At 38.0% G+C, this 19311-nt stretch overlaps 1 protein-coding gene across 2 annotated transcripts in view; it reads right to left on the bottom strand.

Annotated features, from left to right (window-relative positions):
* fam184ab (family with sequence similarity 184 member Ab) overlaps window positions 1-19311 on the bottom strand; it is a 151849-nt gene that overhangs the window by 66423 nt on the left and 66115 nt on the right. For both annotated transcript variants that reach the window (XM_041976202.1, XM_041976203.1), the window contains exons 7-9: window positions 15547-15682; window positions 13529-13710; window positions 6238-6423 (exon numbers count right to left, since the gene is read on the bottom strand). In XM_041976202.1, coding sequence (XP_041832136.1) covers window positions 6238-6423; window positions 13529-13710; window positions 15547-15682 — 504 coding nt within the window. The remainder of the gene's footprint in view (window positions 1-6237; window positions 6424-13528; window positions 13711-15546; window positions 15683-19311) is intronic.

Below are 19311 nucleotides of genomic sequence, written 5' to 3'. Positions count from 1 at the left end.
CAACACAGCCGTATGTTGACCAAGAGGGAACAGATTCGGCTCTAGCCTACGAACTAGTTCTGTTTAGAAATTGCAAAACCAATGACTTGCACAGAAAAGAAGTTTCAGCAACAGCTTTTGGTTTTGAATTTCAGTATGTAACTTGTGTGTATGCGTACTGTCTTCTTCTATGGTCCTTTTAAGGCGTTACTTATCCCAAATGGTGCTCTAGCACCTATCAAACAAAGCTGGTAATACAGCTTTAAAAGTCAGAGGGTTCTCACTTCACACATACAGTTGTTTGTCCATTCAGAGACACCGTAGTAAATATAGTTGCACAAATATGGCAGCTCCCATGTCTATGTACCCACGGCAAATAGATATAAATAATTCATTCTAAGAGAATAAAGTGATTTTTAATTAAATATAATTGTTTTCTGTCATTCCTTTATAATTGTGTTACTTGCTGCACCTTTAAGTAGAGAAGCCCAGACTTCCCTCTCTCTGGCCACTTCTTAGGCTCATCTGGGGGAATCTTAAAGAGTTCTAAGCGACATAAAAATGACATTTAAGTGGATTCAATACAAAAGAAGCAGCATAAAATGCCACTTGTACCACCTCAGCAAAGACTCTGGAAAATCAAATAGGAGTAAACCCTGAGTGCAAAGACTATGGTTTTCAGAACCTTTTAAAAAATATTAGACCTTAGATTTAAAAAAGGAGCAGCACTTGTTTCTAAACACACCCCCAGGTCTGAATGCATACAATTTTAAAAGTCCAATGCAATTTTTTGACAAAGACTGATGTGGATCGATTTAAATACGATATCCATAATGTTGAATATTTACATCTTGTTTGCACATTTTCTGAGTTAGATACTGTCGTAAAAAGAAGACTTGACATAAAAATTATTGCTTGAAATAATTTAAATTTGCTTTTGCTAAATTTGTAGACAATATATATTTTGCTAAAAGTTTAAATGATTGCTATAAGGTAACACGTGATTTGGTTTTAGTCCACTAGATCTTCATTATTTATTCTTTAAAATATGTTTTTTCCTACCTCAGTAAAAGAAAAAAGTTTCAACATTCATAATCTTAGAATTTAGTACAATACAACTCGCATGTTTCTTCTAATTACATTTAACTGCAACCAGATGTGGCAGAAATTTGCTTTAGCAAAGGAGGAAAGATGAAACTTGGCCCCAAACAGAAACTCCTGTTTTTCCTACGAGTTAAAAAAGGTAATAGAGTAAAAATATATACAATAGAATATGCAGTAGACAAGCAGTGGAAAAGCACCATCTAAGAAATGGCTGTATACTGTATGTAGGAGCCTAAGGCCAGTTAGGATGGCCACACTCTGTGCTAAGTAAGTAGCAGTAAATTATTAATGACGGAGGTTTTAGAAACACACACAAGTTGGAGTCATTTCCCTCAGTCAACATACATCCACCTCCGACTTCCAGTCTTCCAATTTTGTGCTACTTCTGATTACTTTCCTTACTTCCTGCTCTCCAGTGGCTGTTATCCATGTAGTAAATGTCATCATCATTCGAGCAGGACTTTGCATTTTAAATTTTTTGGTCCTTTGTTCTTTTAAATGTCAAACCTCCACATCTTCCAAAAAAAGGCTTAATTTCCTCATTTGTTAAAGCAAAAGTGGAAAAACACCATAATGTGTGGAGCGAAAATGTTCTGCAGAGACAGACAATGGTCGCTTTCTTTTCAGTTTTCATTTTCTTGATTCCTCACATGTGTGGGTAGTGTGTTAATCTAATTAGTTTCTAACAGTCTCCTGCACGGGGGCATGCAACAGCAGCCGTGTGCATCTGCGGGTGAACGGGAGAAGCAGTTTTTAGTATCTTACTAAAATAGCTACTGACGACGCTCACAACACCGTTATCACCTGTGTGACTCATCAGGCCGACTGCGTGGCTTCATCATCTCCAGATTTTTGTTTTCATTGAGAATTTATTTCTAATTGTCTTTTGTGGACCTCTGCTGTAACATAATAGCAGCAAAAGCTCCTCCAGGTTGCTCTGATTTTTAGTGGATTATGCAAACCCAGTGGTGTCCTAGATGACATTTATAGGTGATAAATATAAATGTGCACCCACGTCAGTAGGCTGCATTTCCTCCTTTTGAGTTTGCCAGCCTCTTAGTCACTGTATAGCTTCTTTTGATCCTTTTTAATCTATAGAAAACCTGAATAAAATGCAGATTTTTCCAGCAGCAATCTGAACTTCCATCCCCTGTTGTGGCTGTGAATGTTGTATTAGTTTTTGAATTGAGAATCACAAGTTTGCGTGTTTATATCACCTTTTGTATTAAGACAAAAAGTCCTGTAACTTTATTACGAACATAAAAAAATGCTGCTTGCTCACAGTGTTACTTTTTACATGGAAGTCATCTATGAGTTGACAGAGGACAGGGGAATGACTGTATAAAATACAACAAACAAGGCACTGAAAACCTTCATTATGTTTATCTTTGTACTGACAAATACAAACATTACACACCTAAATCCTGTTGGCATCACCTGTTGTGTTAGGTGTTAGCTTTTTGCTGTTTGAACATGGTGACAGCAAACTAATAAGATCTTTCCGTTGTCCCGTATTAGTATAGTCATGGTGTTACTGCCAGCAGCAACTTGTGAAACTTGAGTCTAGTTCTAAAACAAGAATCACTCCCCACCAGCATCCTCACAATATTCACAAGATATAAAGCATCTCAGCTTCATCCTGCAGCTGCTGCATGGCAAAGCAAAAGGCTCTGCAGAGGGTCTGATTACAACTAAAGATGTGTTGAAACAGAGCGCTAAACATTGTCAGGGACCCCTCCAGACTTCTCACAGACTTTCTGAATTGCAATTAATGGGAAAAAGATTGTGGAGCGTTACATGCAGGACCAGATTTCTCCTACATCCTGGTAGGTTACTGAACTTTGATCTGGACCTCATGCCACTTCTGCACTTTATCTGACTCAGGAATGATCGTGCAACTGTGAAATTAATGTGTTTGTGTGTTTTTTTTTTTTTCATTAGGTTTAATGTGTGTTAAATTATAATTGCAATTACACTTATTTTTCTTTCCAGCAAAAAATGCGAAATGAGTGTGGTTCAGTTAAGTTTTTCCTTTCTTTTTTTTATCCCATTAATTCAGTGGGTGTTTCACATCTGTAGTTTTGGTCAGATTGGATCAGCCAGAGAAGTAGAACAATCTTCATCTTCTTATACAAGATAGTTTATGGATTCCAAATGTTTGGGCTAATGAGCTGTACCACATAAGCTATCCATTGTTATAATTCCAGAAATATTTCTATTGAAGAGTGACATTCCCTTTTTGACTCAAGAAAGAGAAATAAAGGATCATAAAAAGGAGAGACTAAGTAGCTGTTTTCTGGTTCTTGTGACAGATGGTGAGGTCAGTGAACAAAGCTGGTTCACAGGGCAGAAAAAGCTGCATGACTGGTTATAAAGTGAAAATCCTCCATCAGTATCTGCTGGGAAGTAATCCAGTCCTGTTTTTTTCTCAAGCAACAACTCTAGCAGACAGAAGAGAAGTGTGACAGCAGATTAATACACGTACAGATGGTATTTTCCTTCTGCAGGTCAGTCTCACTGTAAACTGGCATCTGCAGCAGAACAAGCTGTAGCTGTGGTCAGTGTCGCGATGCTGATACTACAACATATGCAGACAACGTGGGATGTCTGTCATTTATAATCAGCACTCACATTAACAGATTTAACACCAACAGACTGAATTATGTGACAGGACCAATTTTTTGGCAGACAACGAAACAGAGCTGACAGCTTGTATTTTGACTGAGTCGTTCTGATCTGTCTGATCAGTTTTAGATTATTTAGTATTATAACAGAAATAAAGGATTGTGGGAAGCAACAGCGTTACTGAAATGAAACTTTCCAACTTCAAATGTTTCTATTGTCTCTGACTTTGAGATGTAGCTAACAGTGCCCAACATTTCTGATTGGCTGAGTATTCCCAATGATCTGTCTTTTAAAATCTATACATCATTCAAGAACATTTATTCCTGACTCAGTCAGCTTGAGGAGAAATGGCTCCAACTGTGACAGGAAAGAAGCGTATCTCAGGTTGTTTCACAGTGAATAAAACACACATTTCTCTGGGGTTTTGTGTAACATGGACAGATTTTAAGTAAATGGAGCTGAAGCCTCTGAGCAGTGTCAACTCTCCAGGTAAAGACTGTCAGAGAGAAGTCACACACTCGAAGACTTGATTTGCCGAATCTAACCTGCACTTTAGACCTTTGTGAAAACACATAAGACCCAGGCCTGAGGTAATCTTTTAGCTCCTTAACCCTTGAACGCCATATCATGTTTCATACACACCGTTTCTGATACACATTCTTCTTTTTCTCTCAAATACAGTGAGCAAGTCAGGATCCTTGGTATTACTGTAAACAATGATCTCAGTTTTGACCGTCACATTACAAATATCACCAGAACTGCTTCCTACCATCTAAAAAATAAATAAAAAATTTGAAAATTAATTTCTCAATCGGACTCTGAGAAACTGTTTCATGCATTCATGTTGAGCAAACAGGATATTTTTAACACCCTATTTGCAGGATTATCCAAATAAACAACTGGACGATTACAACTTACTCAATATGCAGCAGCAAGAATTCTGACTAGGACACTGAAAGTTCAACATATCACGCCTGCACTGAAATTGGCTGCCTGTTCAACACAGAATAACATTTCAAATCCTCGTAAAACTTCACTATTCTCACAGGCTTTAATACTGTTGTCTGTGTTTGTTGATATGTACCAACTATATTGGGTTTTATGTGTATTTTTGTATTCATGTGTCCATGTGCTAGTGTGCTTATGTGTGTGTGTAAATGTATGTCAAAGAATATGAACATATGCGCTTACTTGTGCATTTATATCTTTATAAAAAGCACATAGTGTGTACATGTAATGAATGTGCTATATAAATAAAATGACCATATCACATCACTGTAAGGAAAAGTTTTCTCAAACCCCTGTTCTATACAATTTGATACTCGTCTTCTGCTTACTAGTGGGATGTCATTTGCACTGCAATAATTCAGACATCACATGGTAATAAACGCTACATATGCAAACTATTTCTGTTTATGCATTTCTTTTACATTTTGCTGAAGGGCTAAATAAAGATATTAAATATTAGATTTTTCTGCCCATTATTTCTTGGGTCAGGTGTAAGGTGTACAATGCCCTGGGGTATTCTACATGTATCACAGTCAGCCATGATGTTTTTTTACACTATGATTAACTGGCCAAATCTTTAACAAGCAGTTGACCTCAACAGAAATGCAAAAATCCAGCTCTGAGCAAATGTTTTGCTCACAAAAGGTCATGTGATTTCTATCCCGGACAAGCCCCCAAATATGTACCAGAGAGGAACTGGAGCGCAACATAAAAGTGACTCACTACTCTCAAGGAAGACCACAACAGTTTCTGAAGGCCACTGAAAGACGTTTTATCAAAGAAAATAGCAAATTTAATGTTAGAGTAAGCCTGGCCAAAAGGACAAACTAAAGATCTTAAACTTTAAGGGAAAATCTCTCAGCTGTAATAAATGGATAACAATGAAAAATAGAAGGGCTGACACGGCTCAGATTGACATGTTCTGATTGGAAACCAGAATGCAGGCACTGAAAGGAACCAAGTAAAATTGTACAACATCAGTCTCTTTCTAGATTGCCAGTAAACACTGGAAAATTCAGTCACAACCACACAAAAAAAAGGGGGAAGTAAAAACAGAATTATTTTCCTCTTTATAGACATTACAATTATTACTTGCATTATCATGTTTGGTGTCCATAAAGAGATTACCTCTTCTACTAATTTGGAGATATCAAGTTACCTCAAAACAGCTTCAATTAGCCTTGAGCGTGATGATACAGCTGTTCGTATTCCTCCAGCTTTTAGTCAAACTTTGATTACACAAAAACAGCAATCTAAGAATCAATCAATCCTGAGATGCTTGGTGAACTTACCATCTGATGCTCCCTCTGTTAAATGTTCATTTATCAGACTTGAACTAACAACAGACTTTATAAGTGACTTTACAGCCAGAAACAGAAGCCAGAAAGACAGGACCCTCCATCACAGCAAACATGGACAGCAGTGATATTCTTGATTTCAATCCTAAGGTTGACGTAAACCCTGTTTCTTGACTTAACCATGGAGACAAACGGATGTGAGTGTGATGGTGTGTGTGCTCACAGCCAACAGGCGGTTCTTGTCTTTCTCAGCGTTGGTAAGAGCATTCTCCAGGGTCACCCTGTGCTTCTTGGTGACTTCCTCCAGAGCCCGAGTCTGGCCCTCCTTCATCTGGTTGGCCTCCTCTTCGTATCGAACTCGAATACTGCTCATGTCCTTCTCGTGGGACGCCTTCTCCTCGCGTAGGGTCTGACAAACACAAGAAGTACAAACACACATCACATTGTGTTCAAAGGTGAGTGCTGTGACAGAGGATATGCAGACAGACATTGATACCATATGCTGGATTATACAGCCACATTGTGTTTACTTTGCGTCAGCCAAGAAATTAAACTTGCATTCTGTTTGTAACAGAAACATAGTCTCTCCACTCTTTCCTTGTGTTACATTTGTCATCCTGAGGCAGTAAAACACAGAGAGCTCCAGTGAGTCGGGTTAATGAAAATGGGGCAATTGATTGTAGAGATATGAACCAAGTTATACATTTGCAACATAAACACACAGTTGTAATTATCTGTCAAACTGATAACGGTGGTAGTTTTAGCTGAATTTAGTTTTCTGTTTGGTTTGAGACAATTTGTCTTTATATCACAGGTTTGTTTTTTTTTAGCTGTAAAATGTCTTAAATCATCAGTTAATTTCAGACTAGTGAGCCGCTCAGAGATTTTTAAAATGCATCCATCTTACTCCAGAGACCCTCCTTATGTATATGCAAAGCATTAAGCTAAAATCTGAATCTAAATCATCTTGTCACACAAAAAGAAATCAGAAGTAGTTGAAGGTGTTAGAAGTAGTAGCTCTAATATTAGTAATATTGCAGTGTTAAGAAAAATAAAATCAATCGCTCTAACATAACCCTGTCTGGATGTAATTTAAGAAAAACTTTTCCTTCTGACTTTTCGTTCTTGATCATTATGAAACGTATTAGGAATATGTTAATTTATATTTTGTGATCTAACATGTTCTGTTAGAATATTTCAATAAATCAAGTGGCAATGTCACAGTGTTGTTTACTTCTGTTTAAGGGGGACCAAAAATGACACAGAGAGTATAATGCTAAAAAGTGTTTGAGAAACACTGTCTCATTCTGTAGCTTCAAATTTAAGGTGTCTCTATCTTGGGAATATCTTGTCAAAGTAGAGACAAGATATTCAAATGCTACAAAATTTTGTAAATATTCATTTAGATCTGGAAGTGTTGTGCATTTTTATTCTTAAAAAGCACATAACAGGCAGATTTAAAACATTTTTTTTAAGCTAGCAAGTTTTTGCCATTTCCACCAACCTTTAATAAAGAAATAACTACTTGGAAAATGGGCATCAAAAATCCTTGATAGATACTCAGTCGATATGACAAAATCTGTGTCACCTGATCATTTTTTATGTAATATCCTTGCGGTCACACAGAAGATTAACTAGGCTAGTGCTAACTTTTAGTTAGCAGCAATAGGTAGTTACACAGAAGGCTAACATTTCACCTGCTAATCACATAACCGAAAAGAAATCTGATTAAAATATAAAGTTCAATTTGTTCTGCTATTCATAACAATTGCAACAGGGACGAGAGGGCTGGCAACAAAAGTTTCAATAATTTAAATTATATTTTATCATTTGAAAGACACCGGCTTGTGGAAAAGTAAGAGGAATGATCAAAAAGAAAAGAAGAGTTGGAGTAGTAGAGAAAATTGATAAAGCATTGAAAAAGATGATGTTTATAGGCGATATAAAGATTCCTGGTTTAAGCTGTTGATAAACCCCAGCTCTTTAAAAAACAGAGACAAGCAGATGGATGAGATCAAAAGCAGCAACAGAGTGGTGATTTTGTCATTTGAAGGAACTGTTGAATCGAGGCCAAAAAACAGTGACTTTGCAGGGAAAGAAATTAATCTGTTCCAATATAGTTTTGACTTAATTAGTGGAGCAGCTGTTTCTTCATTTCATGGATTTTATCAAAATTTTAATTGTCTAAATTTAGCCAAAAAAGCCACATGGAAAGCATGACAACCATTAGTTTAGCTGTCATTAGGGACTGTTAAAGTTCAACAAAACTGACCAACAATGAAGGTAGATTTAAAATGAGCAGATCTGTTTTTAGCTGAAGCTGTCTGTCACAGTTCAGCTTCATCTTTATTCAGATAGATTTGCAAAACAATCAGTGAATCTTTACATATTCTTCAGTGCATAATGAACCTTTCAGATAAATAATTTCAGAATGGCCCATAATAAATATTCTGATAAATATACCAGCTGTGTGGACTTTAGAGTTCTTGTAATGCCGTGGCACAGAATGGTTTTCTTTTACACTGTTGCTTGAGGATGCACATTAAAACCTGTGCACACTGATGAATGGTGCACTACACTGATATACTGATCAGCAGATGGAGGGAACTCATGAAGATTAGCTACAATGCAACAGCAAAAGCAGGAGACACTGAAGCTAATACACAAGGCTGTAAACAAGGAAGCACTTAAAATACATAAAAAGTCCTGATAAAACAAAAATTCCCCTTCAGATGCTAATCATAATGTTAGGCAATATAGCTAAAAGCCACAAATATTATAAAGGGATTTATTACACACACACACACACACACACACACACACACACACACACACACACACACACACAAAAAGCATGTCAGCGATATATAAACTTCACACAAAAACAAAGGAAACTTGTGTTTGGTCAATTATTTCTCCCCTTTAACAATATTCAAATCACTTCAATTTAATTTTAGTTGTTTATCACTAATTCACAACAAAGTTATCTCAAGGCACTTTTGGGTAGTAATAAATTAAAGCCAATTCATTGTGATTTAGCTAAAACAAATCCACATTAGTCCAATTTATAATAACTGTGTTCATTCAAGCTGATTCATAAAAAAGGATTTTCTAGGTAGGGAAAACTAATGGACTGAATCTTGTCTTTGATTCAATGCCCCATTCTCACATGGTGAGCGGTGGGTGATAAAAAATAAAAAATGTGCCAAAATCTTCTGTAATATTCTCCTATTCGTAAGTGCTGCCATGTGTTTGTCAGATACAGATAATGACTGGCACCTGATTGATGGACATATACCAGAATGAGATTCTGGAGCAGGTGGTGATCCCATATGTCCAGAATCTATTTATCAAAGGCTGCCTCCAGACTGGAGAGGATAGAATGGTCTGCTGTAAGTAAGACATCTTTTGACATGTTGTATGTACCAGAGTGACCTTCAGTAACCCCTGCTGGAGGAATGGGATGCCATCCCAGAGCAAAATGTGACCAGATCGGTGACCAGCAAGAGGAGGAGGTGCCAAGTTGTTGTGTTTGTGTATTGATCTTTCAGATGCTCTGACAATGTAAAATGAATAACGTGTAAAAATGGCCAATGTGTGTTCTTTTTTTTCTTGATAACTGTGAGTGAGCGCACTACCCACATGTTTAGCTGCTTTGATCATTCCACAAAAGCATGATCCTTACAAGTTGTAGCTCATTGTAAAAGTGACTAATCAGACTTTCCAACAATGTATAACAAATCATAATAATGGGATTATTAACGGGGAAAATTAATCAACCAATCCTTATTTACTTAATCCTTACTTTGAGTTCTAAGTTTATATCCAGTCAGTTTTGTTATACTGCTACTCGTCTTAGTTTTGAAGTCAAATGATTTATTATGCCGGTAAATTACTAAAAAGACACATTTCCCATTAGCAAAAAGTGTCAAAGAAAATTTATTGATCTTTGTCATTTTAGTAAAGATTTTGATATGTTTTTTTTTTTCTCTTTGTTAATGTTCACTAGAGAGATAACAGGACGTTTAAAGACTAAGCTCTGATGTTCAACCCACATGGGAGATGAACAAAAGGATGAATAATATATCCATTTAATTTAATCCCTCAACACATCACTTATTTTTCTCTCATAGTGAGGATGGCTGCTTTTTATTGCATCTTGTGCCTTGAGATCACATTTGCAGATAGCTACCATGAGTGTCACAGCCAGTAATACAAAAGCTACAACACAAGAAGCCACAACACTACACAATAAGCCACAACACTACACAATAAGCTACAACACTACACAATAAGCCACAACACTACACAATTAGCCACAACACAATAAGCCACAACACTACACAATAAGCTACAACACTACACAATAAGCCACAACACTACACAATTAGCCACAACACAATAAGCCACAACACTACACAATAAGCTACAACACTATACAATAAGCTACAAGACTACACATTAAGCTACAACACTACACAATAAGCTACAACACTACACAATATGCCACAACACTACACAATTAGCCACAACACAACACAATAAGCCACAACACTACACAATAAGCCACAACACAATAAGCCACAACACTACACAATAAGCTACAACACTACACAATAAGCCACAACACTACACAATAAGCTACAACACTACACAATAAGCCACAACACTACACAATAAGCTACAACACAACACAACACTACACAATAAGCTACAACACTACACAATAAGCTACAACACTACACAATAAGCCACAACACTACACAATAAGCTACAACACTACACAATAAGCCACAACACTACACAATAAGCTACAACACTACACAATAAGCCACAACACTACACAATAAGCTACAACACTACACAATAAGCCACAACACTACACAATAAGCCACAACACTACACAATAAGCTACAACACTATACAATAAGCCACAACACTACACAATAAGCTACAACACTATACAATAAGCTACAACACTACACAACACTACACAATAAGCTACAACACTACACAATAAGCTACAACACTACACAATAAGCCACAACACTACACAATAAGCTACAACACTACACAATATGCCACAACACTACACAATAAGCTACAACGCTACACAATAAGCTACAAAGCTACACAATTAGCCACAACACTACACAATAAGCCACAACACTACACAAGAAGCCACAACACAATAAGCCACAACACTACACAATAAGCTACAACACTACACAATAAGCCACAACACTACACAATAAGCTACAACACTACACAATAAGCCACAACACTACACAATAAGCCACAACACTACACAAGAAGCCACAACACAATAAGCCACAACACTACACAATAAGCTACAACACTACACAATAAGCTACAACACTACACAATAAGCTACAAAGCTACACAATTAGCCACAACACTACACAAGAAGCCACAACACTACACAATAAGCCACAACACAATAAGCCACAACACAAGAAGCCACAACACTACACAATAAGCCACAACACTACACAATGAGCCACAACACTACACAATAAGCCACAACACTACACAATAAGCCACAACACTACACAATAAGCCACAACACAAGAAGCCACAACACTACACAATAAGCTACAACACTACACAATAAGCCACAACACTACACAATAAGCCACAACACAAGAAGCCACAACACTACACAATAAGCTACAACGCTACACAATAAGCCACAACACTACACAATGAGCCAATTTTGGAGTGTTTTGGCCAATTTTGGAGTGTTGTGGCTAATTTTGGAGTGTTGTGGCTAATTTTGGAGTGTTGTGGCTAACTGTGGAGTGTTTTGGCTAATTTTGGAGGGTGGTGGCTAATTGTGGAGGGCGGTGGCTTTTGGATTGCCGTGACACTTCTGAGTCACAGTAAAAGAAGGGAAAAGAGACATGTTAGATATGCTTATTTCTTGTTCATTTTTCAGTGTTTTGACAAATGATAATAAAAAGTTATAACAATAGCCTTTTAAAAACTGTATACCTTTTTAGCCACAAGCCAAGGTAAAAAGTAATCTAATTAAAGCAAAAAAATAAAAAATGATTTGTGCTCTAAGATAGTTTTGCAACGATAAAGCTGTAAAGTTTAGGTGTCCATCATCCTGAGGAAGACATTGAAATTCACCGCAGCCTCAGTCAGTGGGACAACTCTCCCGGCTCCCAGAGGATTACACTGCACAAATGTCAGAGATAAAAGGATGGGAAAACACACATGAAGCAGCAACACCTGACATTTACTGTCTGCTGTGGTGGCTCTGCTGACTAAACTGTTCTGCAAATCATCTGACCTTTAAGCTTGTTTTTAAAAAAGGAGCAGCTCTCTCACTTCTTTATTTCCAAAGTTTGTAAAAGGTGTGATGGTCAGGTTTTACCGTTTCAGCTGTTTGGTGATTGTAGGTCAGTTTTGCTCACTTCTGCACCACATGACATTTCAAACACATGTATGTTTTATACATTTGATTTGAGCTGGATCAAAAACAAGTGACTTGATTGGATTTCAGTGGTCACATTTTTGTCCTTAAAAGAATCTTAACTGGAGTACATTACATTGAACAAAAAGTCATAACATAACCCTGTTTGGATGCAATCTAAGAAAAACTTTGACTGAAAAGTCAGCAAATTAATGTTTGTGCTAATCTCTAACACATAAATAATCCAGTTTCCACAGTAATCCACATTTTTTTTGCAATTTTTGGTTCAGCTGTTTTGTTTTTGTTATTTTGTATGTGAAAATACAGGTAAAAGTTCAACCCTTTTAAGAACAGTCAACATAAAAAAACAATTTCTTCAGCACAGCTTTAGTTGTCACATTTTGAGTCTACTCATACTCATACTGCCATATGCTCTGCGTAGGTCTGCAGAGGTTTGACGCGCAGCTTTTCCAGACCTGACGTGCACCCCTGAACTCCTTTGTGATTGGTCGGTTTGTGATTATGTGTTTCCTGATTCCTGGAGCTTCTCGCTGAATTTGTTTGGTAACAGCGGAAGAGAAACTGCAACACGATGCTGTAACCGTACGCTCGAGTGTGAGAGTACATTTCACCAGCGTCAGATGCACCGGCCCTACCGTATGCAGATTCCACGCCAGTATAAATTCAGCTTTAGTGGTTTATTGAGATTAAATTAGGCTGCATTCTAGCCACATAAAAAAAAATAAATAAAAATAAAAAATCATACTTTGTCCTTTTGCTCCTCATCATACATGATAATCTGGTGTCTGCAGAGATGCACGCTACCTACACCAGAGACAGATGGAAGGGGTCGATGCTATAACACTCCCACATGCATCGAACCGAAAATCTACAGTGGGATTAATCTGACATAATTTTGTATGGAAAGAGCTCCAATCGATAGAATGCGCACTGAATCCATCCTAGTTCTTGTACAAAAAAGTTCCCCCACAGCATCTTAATGACTTATTGCTTATTCACAGCACAGATACTTCCAGTCTGACATGAATACAAAACACACACACACACACACCTTCTCCAGGGATTGGATCTGCTGTTTCTGTCTTTCATCCATTGCTTGGCTCTGGTTATGCAGGGCCTCCCTCTCTTCCTCCATCCTCAGCACCTTGTCCTTCAGCCGGCTCCGCTCGTTGTCCAGGTCCCTGATGGCCGCCTCCTGGGTCATCTGGGTGGCCTGCAGGCTGCTGATCTGACCTATGACAGGACAAAGCAGACGTGCATGAGAAGAAGGTGGATAGTAAAACAACCGGCATCAGCACATTGTCCTTGTTGGGCTTTTTTTTCTTAATGTGTCCAGCACAAGAACACTATTGTTGACAGGTTTCATTCCTGCCAAAGGCTTGTGGATGTTTAATAATAATTCTGATCAACATGCTCAACTCTCGCAGCTCCCAGAGGATTGTTAAAGGATGTTAAAAAAATAAATAAATAAAACACTTTTTGGAAGATGTATAATCCTTTGAGCCCTGTGACTATTATTTAGGTTTCTGCTGGGAAATTCATACTCATAATGAAATGAGTATATCACTGCAACCACAGGGTCTATTTGAATACAGTACAATATGTGACCATTGTCTCTTCAAGGCCTCAAGTTTCAGTACAGTTCTGGCAAGGTCAAGGCCATTTTGGCATAGTCTGGCACCACCGGTTCTCTGAGCCGCCCCAAGTGGATCATCTCAGGTTTTTAGAAGATTAAGAATTTTAATTTATGCAAATCAAACTATGCTTTTTAGCTACAGTGCTGTAGAAAATCTAAAGAAATCCTTCATTTATTTCTGTATTACCAGGAAAACATGAATTAGGGGCATTGATTCACTGGAACATTGGCAAACATGGATGGAGACACAATATACAAGGCAAAAACATAGTTTAGATTTTGTTTCAGAGCTTGAAAGTCAGTTTTCTAAAAACATTTCAAAGCTCTTCTTTGGATGTTTCTGCCTTTGTTTCATTCTCTGTCAAGTTGATTCCATGCTGCTTCAGTAATGTTGAGGTCTGGGTTCTGTGGAGGCTTCATCCCTCCATCAGACCTGTAATCACTGATTTTTTTAGTCCAGTTCTTGTGTCATCAGGCTTGCCTCATCCTTTTCTCTATGTTTCCCTTCCTTAAGAATGGTTTAAGACAGCCATTGTTCCATGGAGACCTTCTCTGAAGATGCTTCAACCAACAGTAGATAGATCAATGGAAGGTCCATATTTTTTTAAGTTTTTAAGGTCATTAATTTCAGATTCTGTTAATCTGCTGTCAGTTGTTTTTTAGGCCTGAGAAATCTCCTTTTGCCCTCCGCTTGTCCAGTTTCCTCACATTTTTCCCTATGTGTATGTATATTGTGATAAAACAGATCATTTACATGAGTAAAAAGGGTTTATGGTGGCATGGTAATCAAGATGTTTTCATATAGTTTTAAAAGTTAAAATTTATCGGCTTCTGTAGAGCCAACTTTATTCATCTTTACTGTAAAATTTTCCCATCAGAGCGAATACAGTTTAACATTTCAGAAAAAATGTTATTTTAAAATGAAGAAAATCCATTGTGTTTCCTCCCAGACTCCGAGAGGCTCCATGAGCCGTACGATGGTAAATATGTCGTGGCTGCATTTGCTGACCAGATCTTATTTGTGTCGAGCGGCTCCAGAGGACAAAACATCATCTTTATAAACAACCTCATGGAGCTAATGAGCCGAGCGGTTCTGCACTAAGTGTCTCTAATTGCTCACATGTATCCGACACTAATGTTTAAAAAATGTTGTTGCACAGAGTCCTAACAGAGAGACGTCATTTGTTATTAAATCAGGCTGCAGTGCACATGAACAAACACCTGATACTGGAAATAACTGATGTGAAAAAGGCCTCCTCTGCCTTTCAGGGACAGGGAATGCTATTAGCTTGGATACACAGCAACACCATTAAAATGTTATAGGGCGCAATGCCTCGGACAAGACAAGAGAAGCTGTTAGTGGAGATATTTGATGCGTTTCCATGACAGCTTGGATCTTGGGGCGAAGAGAAAAGAAGAGAAGAGGCTCTTACTGGCTTTGAGGAGGATTTCAGTGGCTTGCTGCTGAACTCTGTCTCTGGCCGCCTCCAGCTCACACTCGGCCTCCTTCTGACGGATCTCCACGATCTCTGAATTCTGGGTCACCTCGTCCAGCTGCTTGGTTAAGTCCTGGAAATGAACACAAAAAAATCTCGTTAAGAGAAAATGGCCATGTGATGTAAAAAGAGATTAAATTAAGAGAAAATTAAATGAACAACTGTCTATCAACTTGCACATGAGTTGACGATGCAGCTCAGTTATTTAAATCCACATTGTTCACTTACTCTGCTTCCTTTGTGTCAGTTTAAAACAAACCACTTGGTGAACCCCAGAATTTTAAACAACTGACCCTAAAAGATGACCATACTCCTCCAGAACTCACGGGTGTACACAAAATATGACAGAAATGTGTTTACAATGTGAGTCACCTGCTACGAAAATGTAATGACAGAGAAATAAAATAAAGAAGACATAAGGACTTACTAAAAACTTGCATTTTTAACTTCCTGTGATAGATTAGCAGGAGTAAAACGTGAGTACAAGTACAAGTTTCTTGTCACATTTCATGTCAGTGTTATATAATCCTTATATTATTATGATGGTAACCATTTTGGAATTAATACATTTTTAAAAGATTCAGACATCTACTCGGATTTTCACTCACAACCAAGGAACAGGACGGCAAATAAGCACTGGTTCCCACCAAGGTGTGCAAAAGACTGGACACGTCCAACCTTGAAGCAGATGGGCTACAGCAGCAGAAGACCACACCGGGTGCCTCCTGTCAGCTAAGAACAGGAAACTGAGGCTACAATTCACACAGACTCACCAACACTGGACAATAGAAGATGGAGAAATGTTGCTGCTGATGAGTCTCCAGTTCATCTCCACATTCAGATGGCAGGGTCAGAATTTGGTGGAAACAACATGGAAGCATGGATCCATCCTGCCTTGTATCAATGGTTCAGGCCCACTTTGGGGCCCTTAGTACCAGCGTGGCCTGGTTTAACCACCACAGCCTACCTGAGTATTGCTCCTAACCATGTCCATCCCTTTATGACAACAGTGTAGCATCTTCTGATGGCTACTTCCAGCAGGATAATGCACCATGTCACAAAGCTCGAATCCTCTTCAAGTGTTTTCTTGAACATAACAATGACTTCATTGTACTTCAGGATTCACCAACTCTGGTCCTCGAGGACCAGTGTCCTACAGGTATTGGATGTTTCCCTGCAGCACGACACATGATTTGAATGAATGGCTCATTAACAGACTTGTAAAAAACTTGACCACAAACTGATGGGGATCCATTTTATTTGAATCAGCTGTGTTGCAGCAGGGAAAGATTCAATACCGGCAGGACACCGGCCCTCGAAGACCGGAGTTGGGGAATCCTGCAGGACTCCAACAGCCTCCACAGTCACCAGATCTAAATCCAATAAAGCAGCTTGGGAATGTGGTGGAACGGGAGATTCTCATCATGGATATGCATCAACTGTGTGATGCCATCACGTCATTGAGGAGCTAAATCTCTGAGGAATGTTTCCAGCACATTGTTGAATCTATAACACCAAGAATTAAAGCAGATCTAAAGAAAAAACAGGGTCCAACCTGGAACTAGCAAGGTGGACCTAAGAAAGTGGTTGGAAAGTGTGATGTCACACATTTTGACTGCTGCAACTAGTTTGCCAAATTTACAGAAAGAAGCATATTTATAGCAAATCATTAATACCGAGAATCAAGAATGGAAATCATGACTGCTGCTCAATTAATAAGGACGAGACTTCAGGGAATGATCTGATGCGAACGCACACACGCAGCAAACCAAAGCAGTTATGTGATTTAGCACTCTGTAAGAACTCATGAGAGGCAATTTCACATCTTTCAATCCCACCAACCGGCCTTTCTCAAACCTAATTACTGCTGCTACAGCTAAGACAATGAAACCTCAGAATGATGATAACCACTGAGGAGCCACACCAATTAGACTTGATGTGAGTTAGTGAGAGAGTGTGTGTGTTCATGCTGCTCTACCTTGAAGCCTGTAGCAGGTAGTTGCACTTTGACTGTTAGTGTAGATAAGAGAGCTACAAGCTTTATTACTCAGGGGATCGGGGGTATTCAGAATGGTTTTAATAAAGAGGGATGTGACTGGAATGAAATCAGGGATGTTTGCAGGTATGGTTTATATCAGTTTGGTTGGAAGTTGCTCAGTTTTATCCCTTTTTATAATCTTTGAGAGAACCTCTTCCTCTTCAGGGGCAAATTTATTTTTGATCTCCTTTCTTAAAAGGGCTGTTTGAGGTTAAGAGTGAGAATATTTTTTAGGGATTATAGTAAAATAAAACTTAGGTTTGGGAATGGGGTTGGCTATGATTAATGGAAGTAATTGTGTTAAATCAGCAGGTGATATTGTCTCATATCGTTTGCTGAATCCTGAATCATATTAAAAATCTGAATAAAAATTAAATCGTCTTTAAAATTACATTATAAACACCTAATTCCGAATAAAAATTACCATTTCGAATTAAACTTCATGCTTGAGTGGTTAGTTTATTCTGATTTTGAACACAAATTGAACAATTCCTTGTATGCGTTTAATTTTTAATTACTTAAGTCTGAATTATAAAACATAATGTAACCATGGCCAATGAATCATTGTCCACTCAAGTTGTGATTTACACCCCTACTTCTAACTAGCTGATGAGAAGTTTTTGGCTTATACATTGTTGAAATCACTCTTCACACTTAAGTCATTGGGCCTCATTCACCAACCGTTCCTATGAACCATTTGTTCTTAAGTCCTACTTGCATCCCAAAATACATCATTCACGAATGAAAAATCTTAGAAAAGCAACATGGACAAAGACAGTCAGACTTTTTCCATCCATCTTCCCTATTTCCAGCTGGAATAAGGAGGAGACACATGGATGCAATTGGAAAGCTTGTAATGTTATACATGCAAAAACTATTGTACACTAAAGGGAAAAGAGGACATGCTGGAAAAGTCCTCACTTATTCAAAAGGACTTTTGTACAGTTAAAGGGTGACGATCACTGTCCATGGTGCTGAAATCAGCTTGCACCCGCCACCCTTTGATGTATCATTTGTCTCAAATGCCCATTTCTCTTTACTATTTATATACTTTGTTGTTTCAGGTCCCAATTGCTGAATCTCAGGAACGTAAACACAAATTTTCTTCCCTTCAGTTCTGCTGCGCTCAAGAGGGTTCTACTTGAGTTATTTATTTAGCTGAAAGCCGACGTCTGCGGCTGCTTTAATTAAACAAGTTTGCTGCCAGTCTTGGCGGTATATTCCCCTGTCAGTTTGGTAAACTTTGTGTTAAAAGAGTAATATGGAGTTGTTGAAACCCACAACTCCCACAGTGTGCACTTTATACTTGGACCCAAACATCATTTTGCCTTATATTGAGCCATTGTTGGGTAAATTTACCCTTCATTTCATTTTTGCAGATAATCTTGAATCTTTTGCTGATTTAGACCACTGACTATACTTATATACGTATGACTTATACACCACTTTGATTAACTGAAGTTTTTTTAATGTGCCATGACTTTATATCGACTTAAGTGAACGATGAAATACTAATCCAAGAATGGCAGAGTTTGGCTCACACACTGCAAAGTGAACAGAACTCGCTTGTTTTGGGTCATTAGTTGTAATGTCAATTTAAAGGAGAAAATAATATTTGACAATAAAGTCATTCATCAGTTTCAATTAGCCAAACAGTGAGCCCA

This window comes from Melanotaenia boesemani, chromosome 22, assembly GCF_017639745.1.
Source record: "Melanotaenia boesemani isolate fMelBoe1 chromosome 22, fMelBoe1.pri, whole genome shotgun sequence".
Taxonomy (NCBI): domain Eukaryota; kingdom Metazoa; phylum Chordata; class Actinopteri; order Atheriniformes; family Melanotaeniidae; genus Melanotaenia; species Melanotaenia boesemani.
This window is presented reverse-complemented; position numbering and strand designations above follow the sequence as displayed.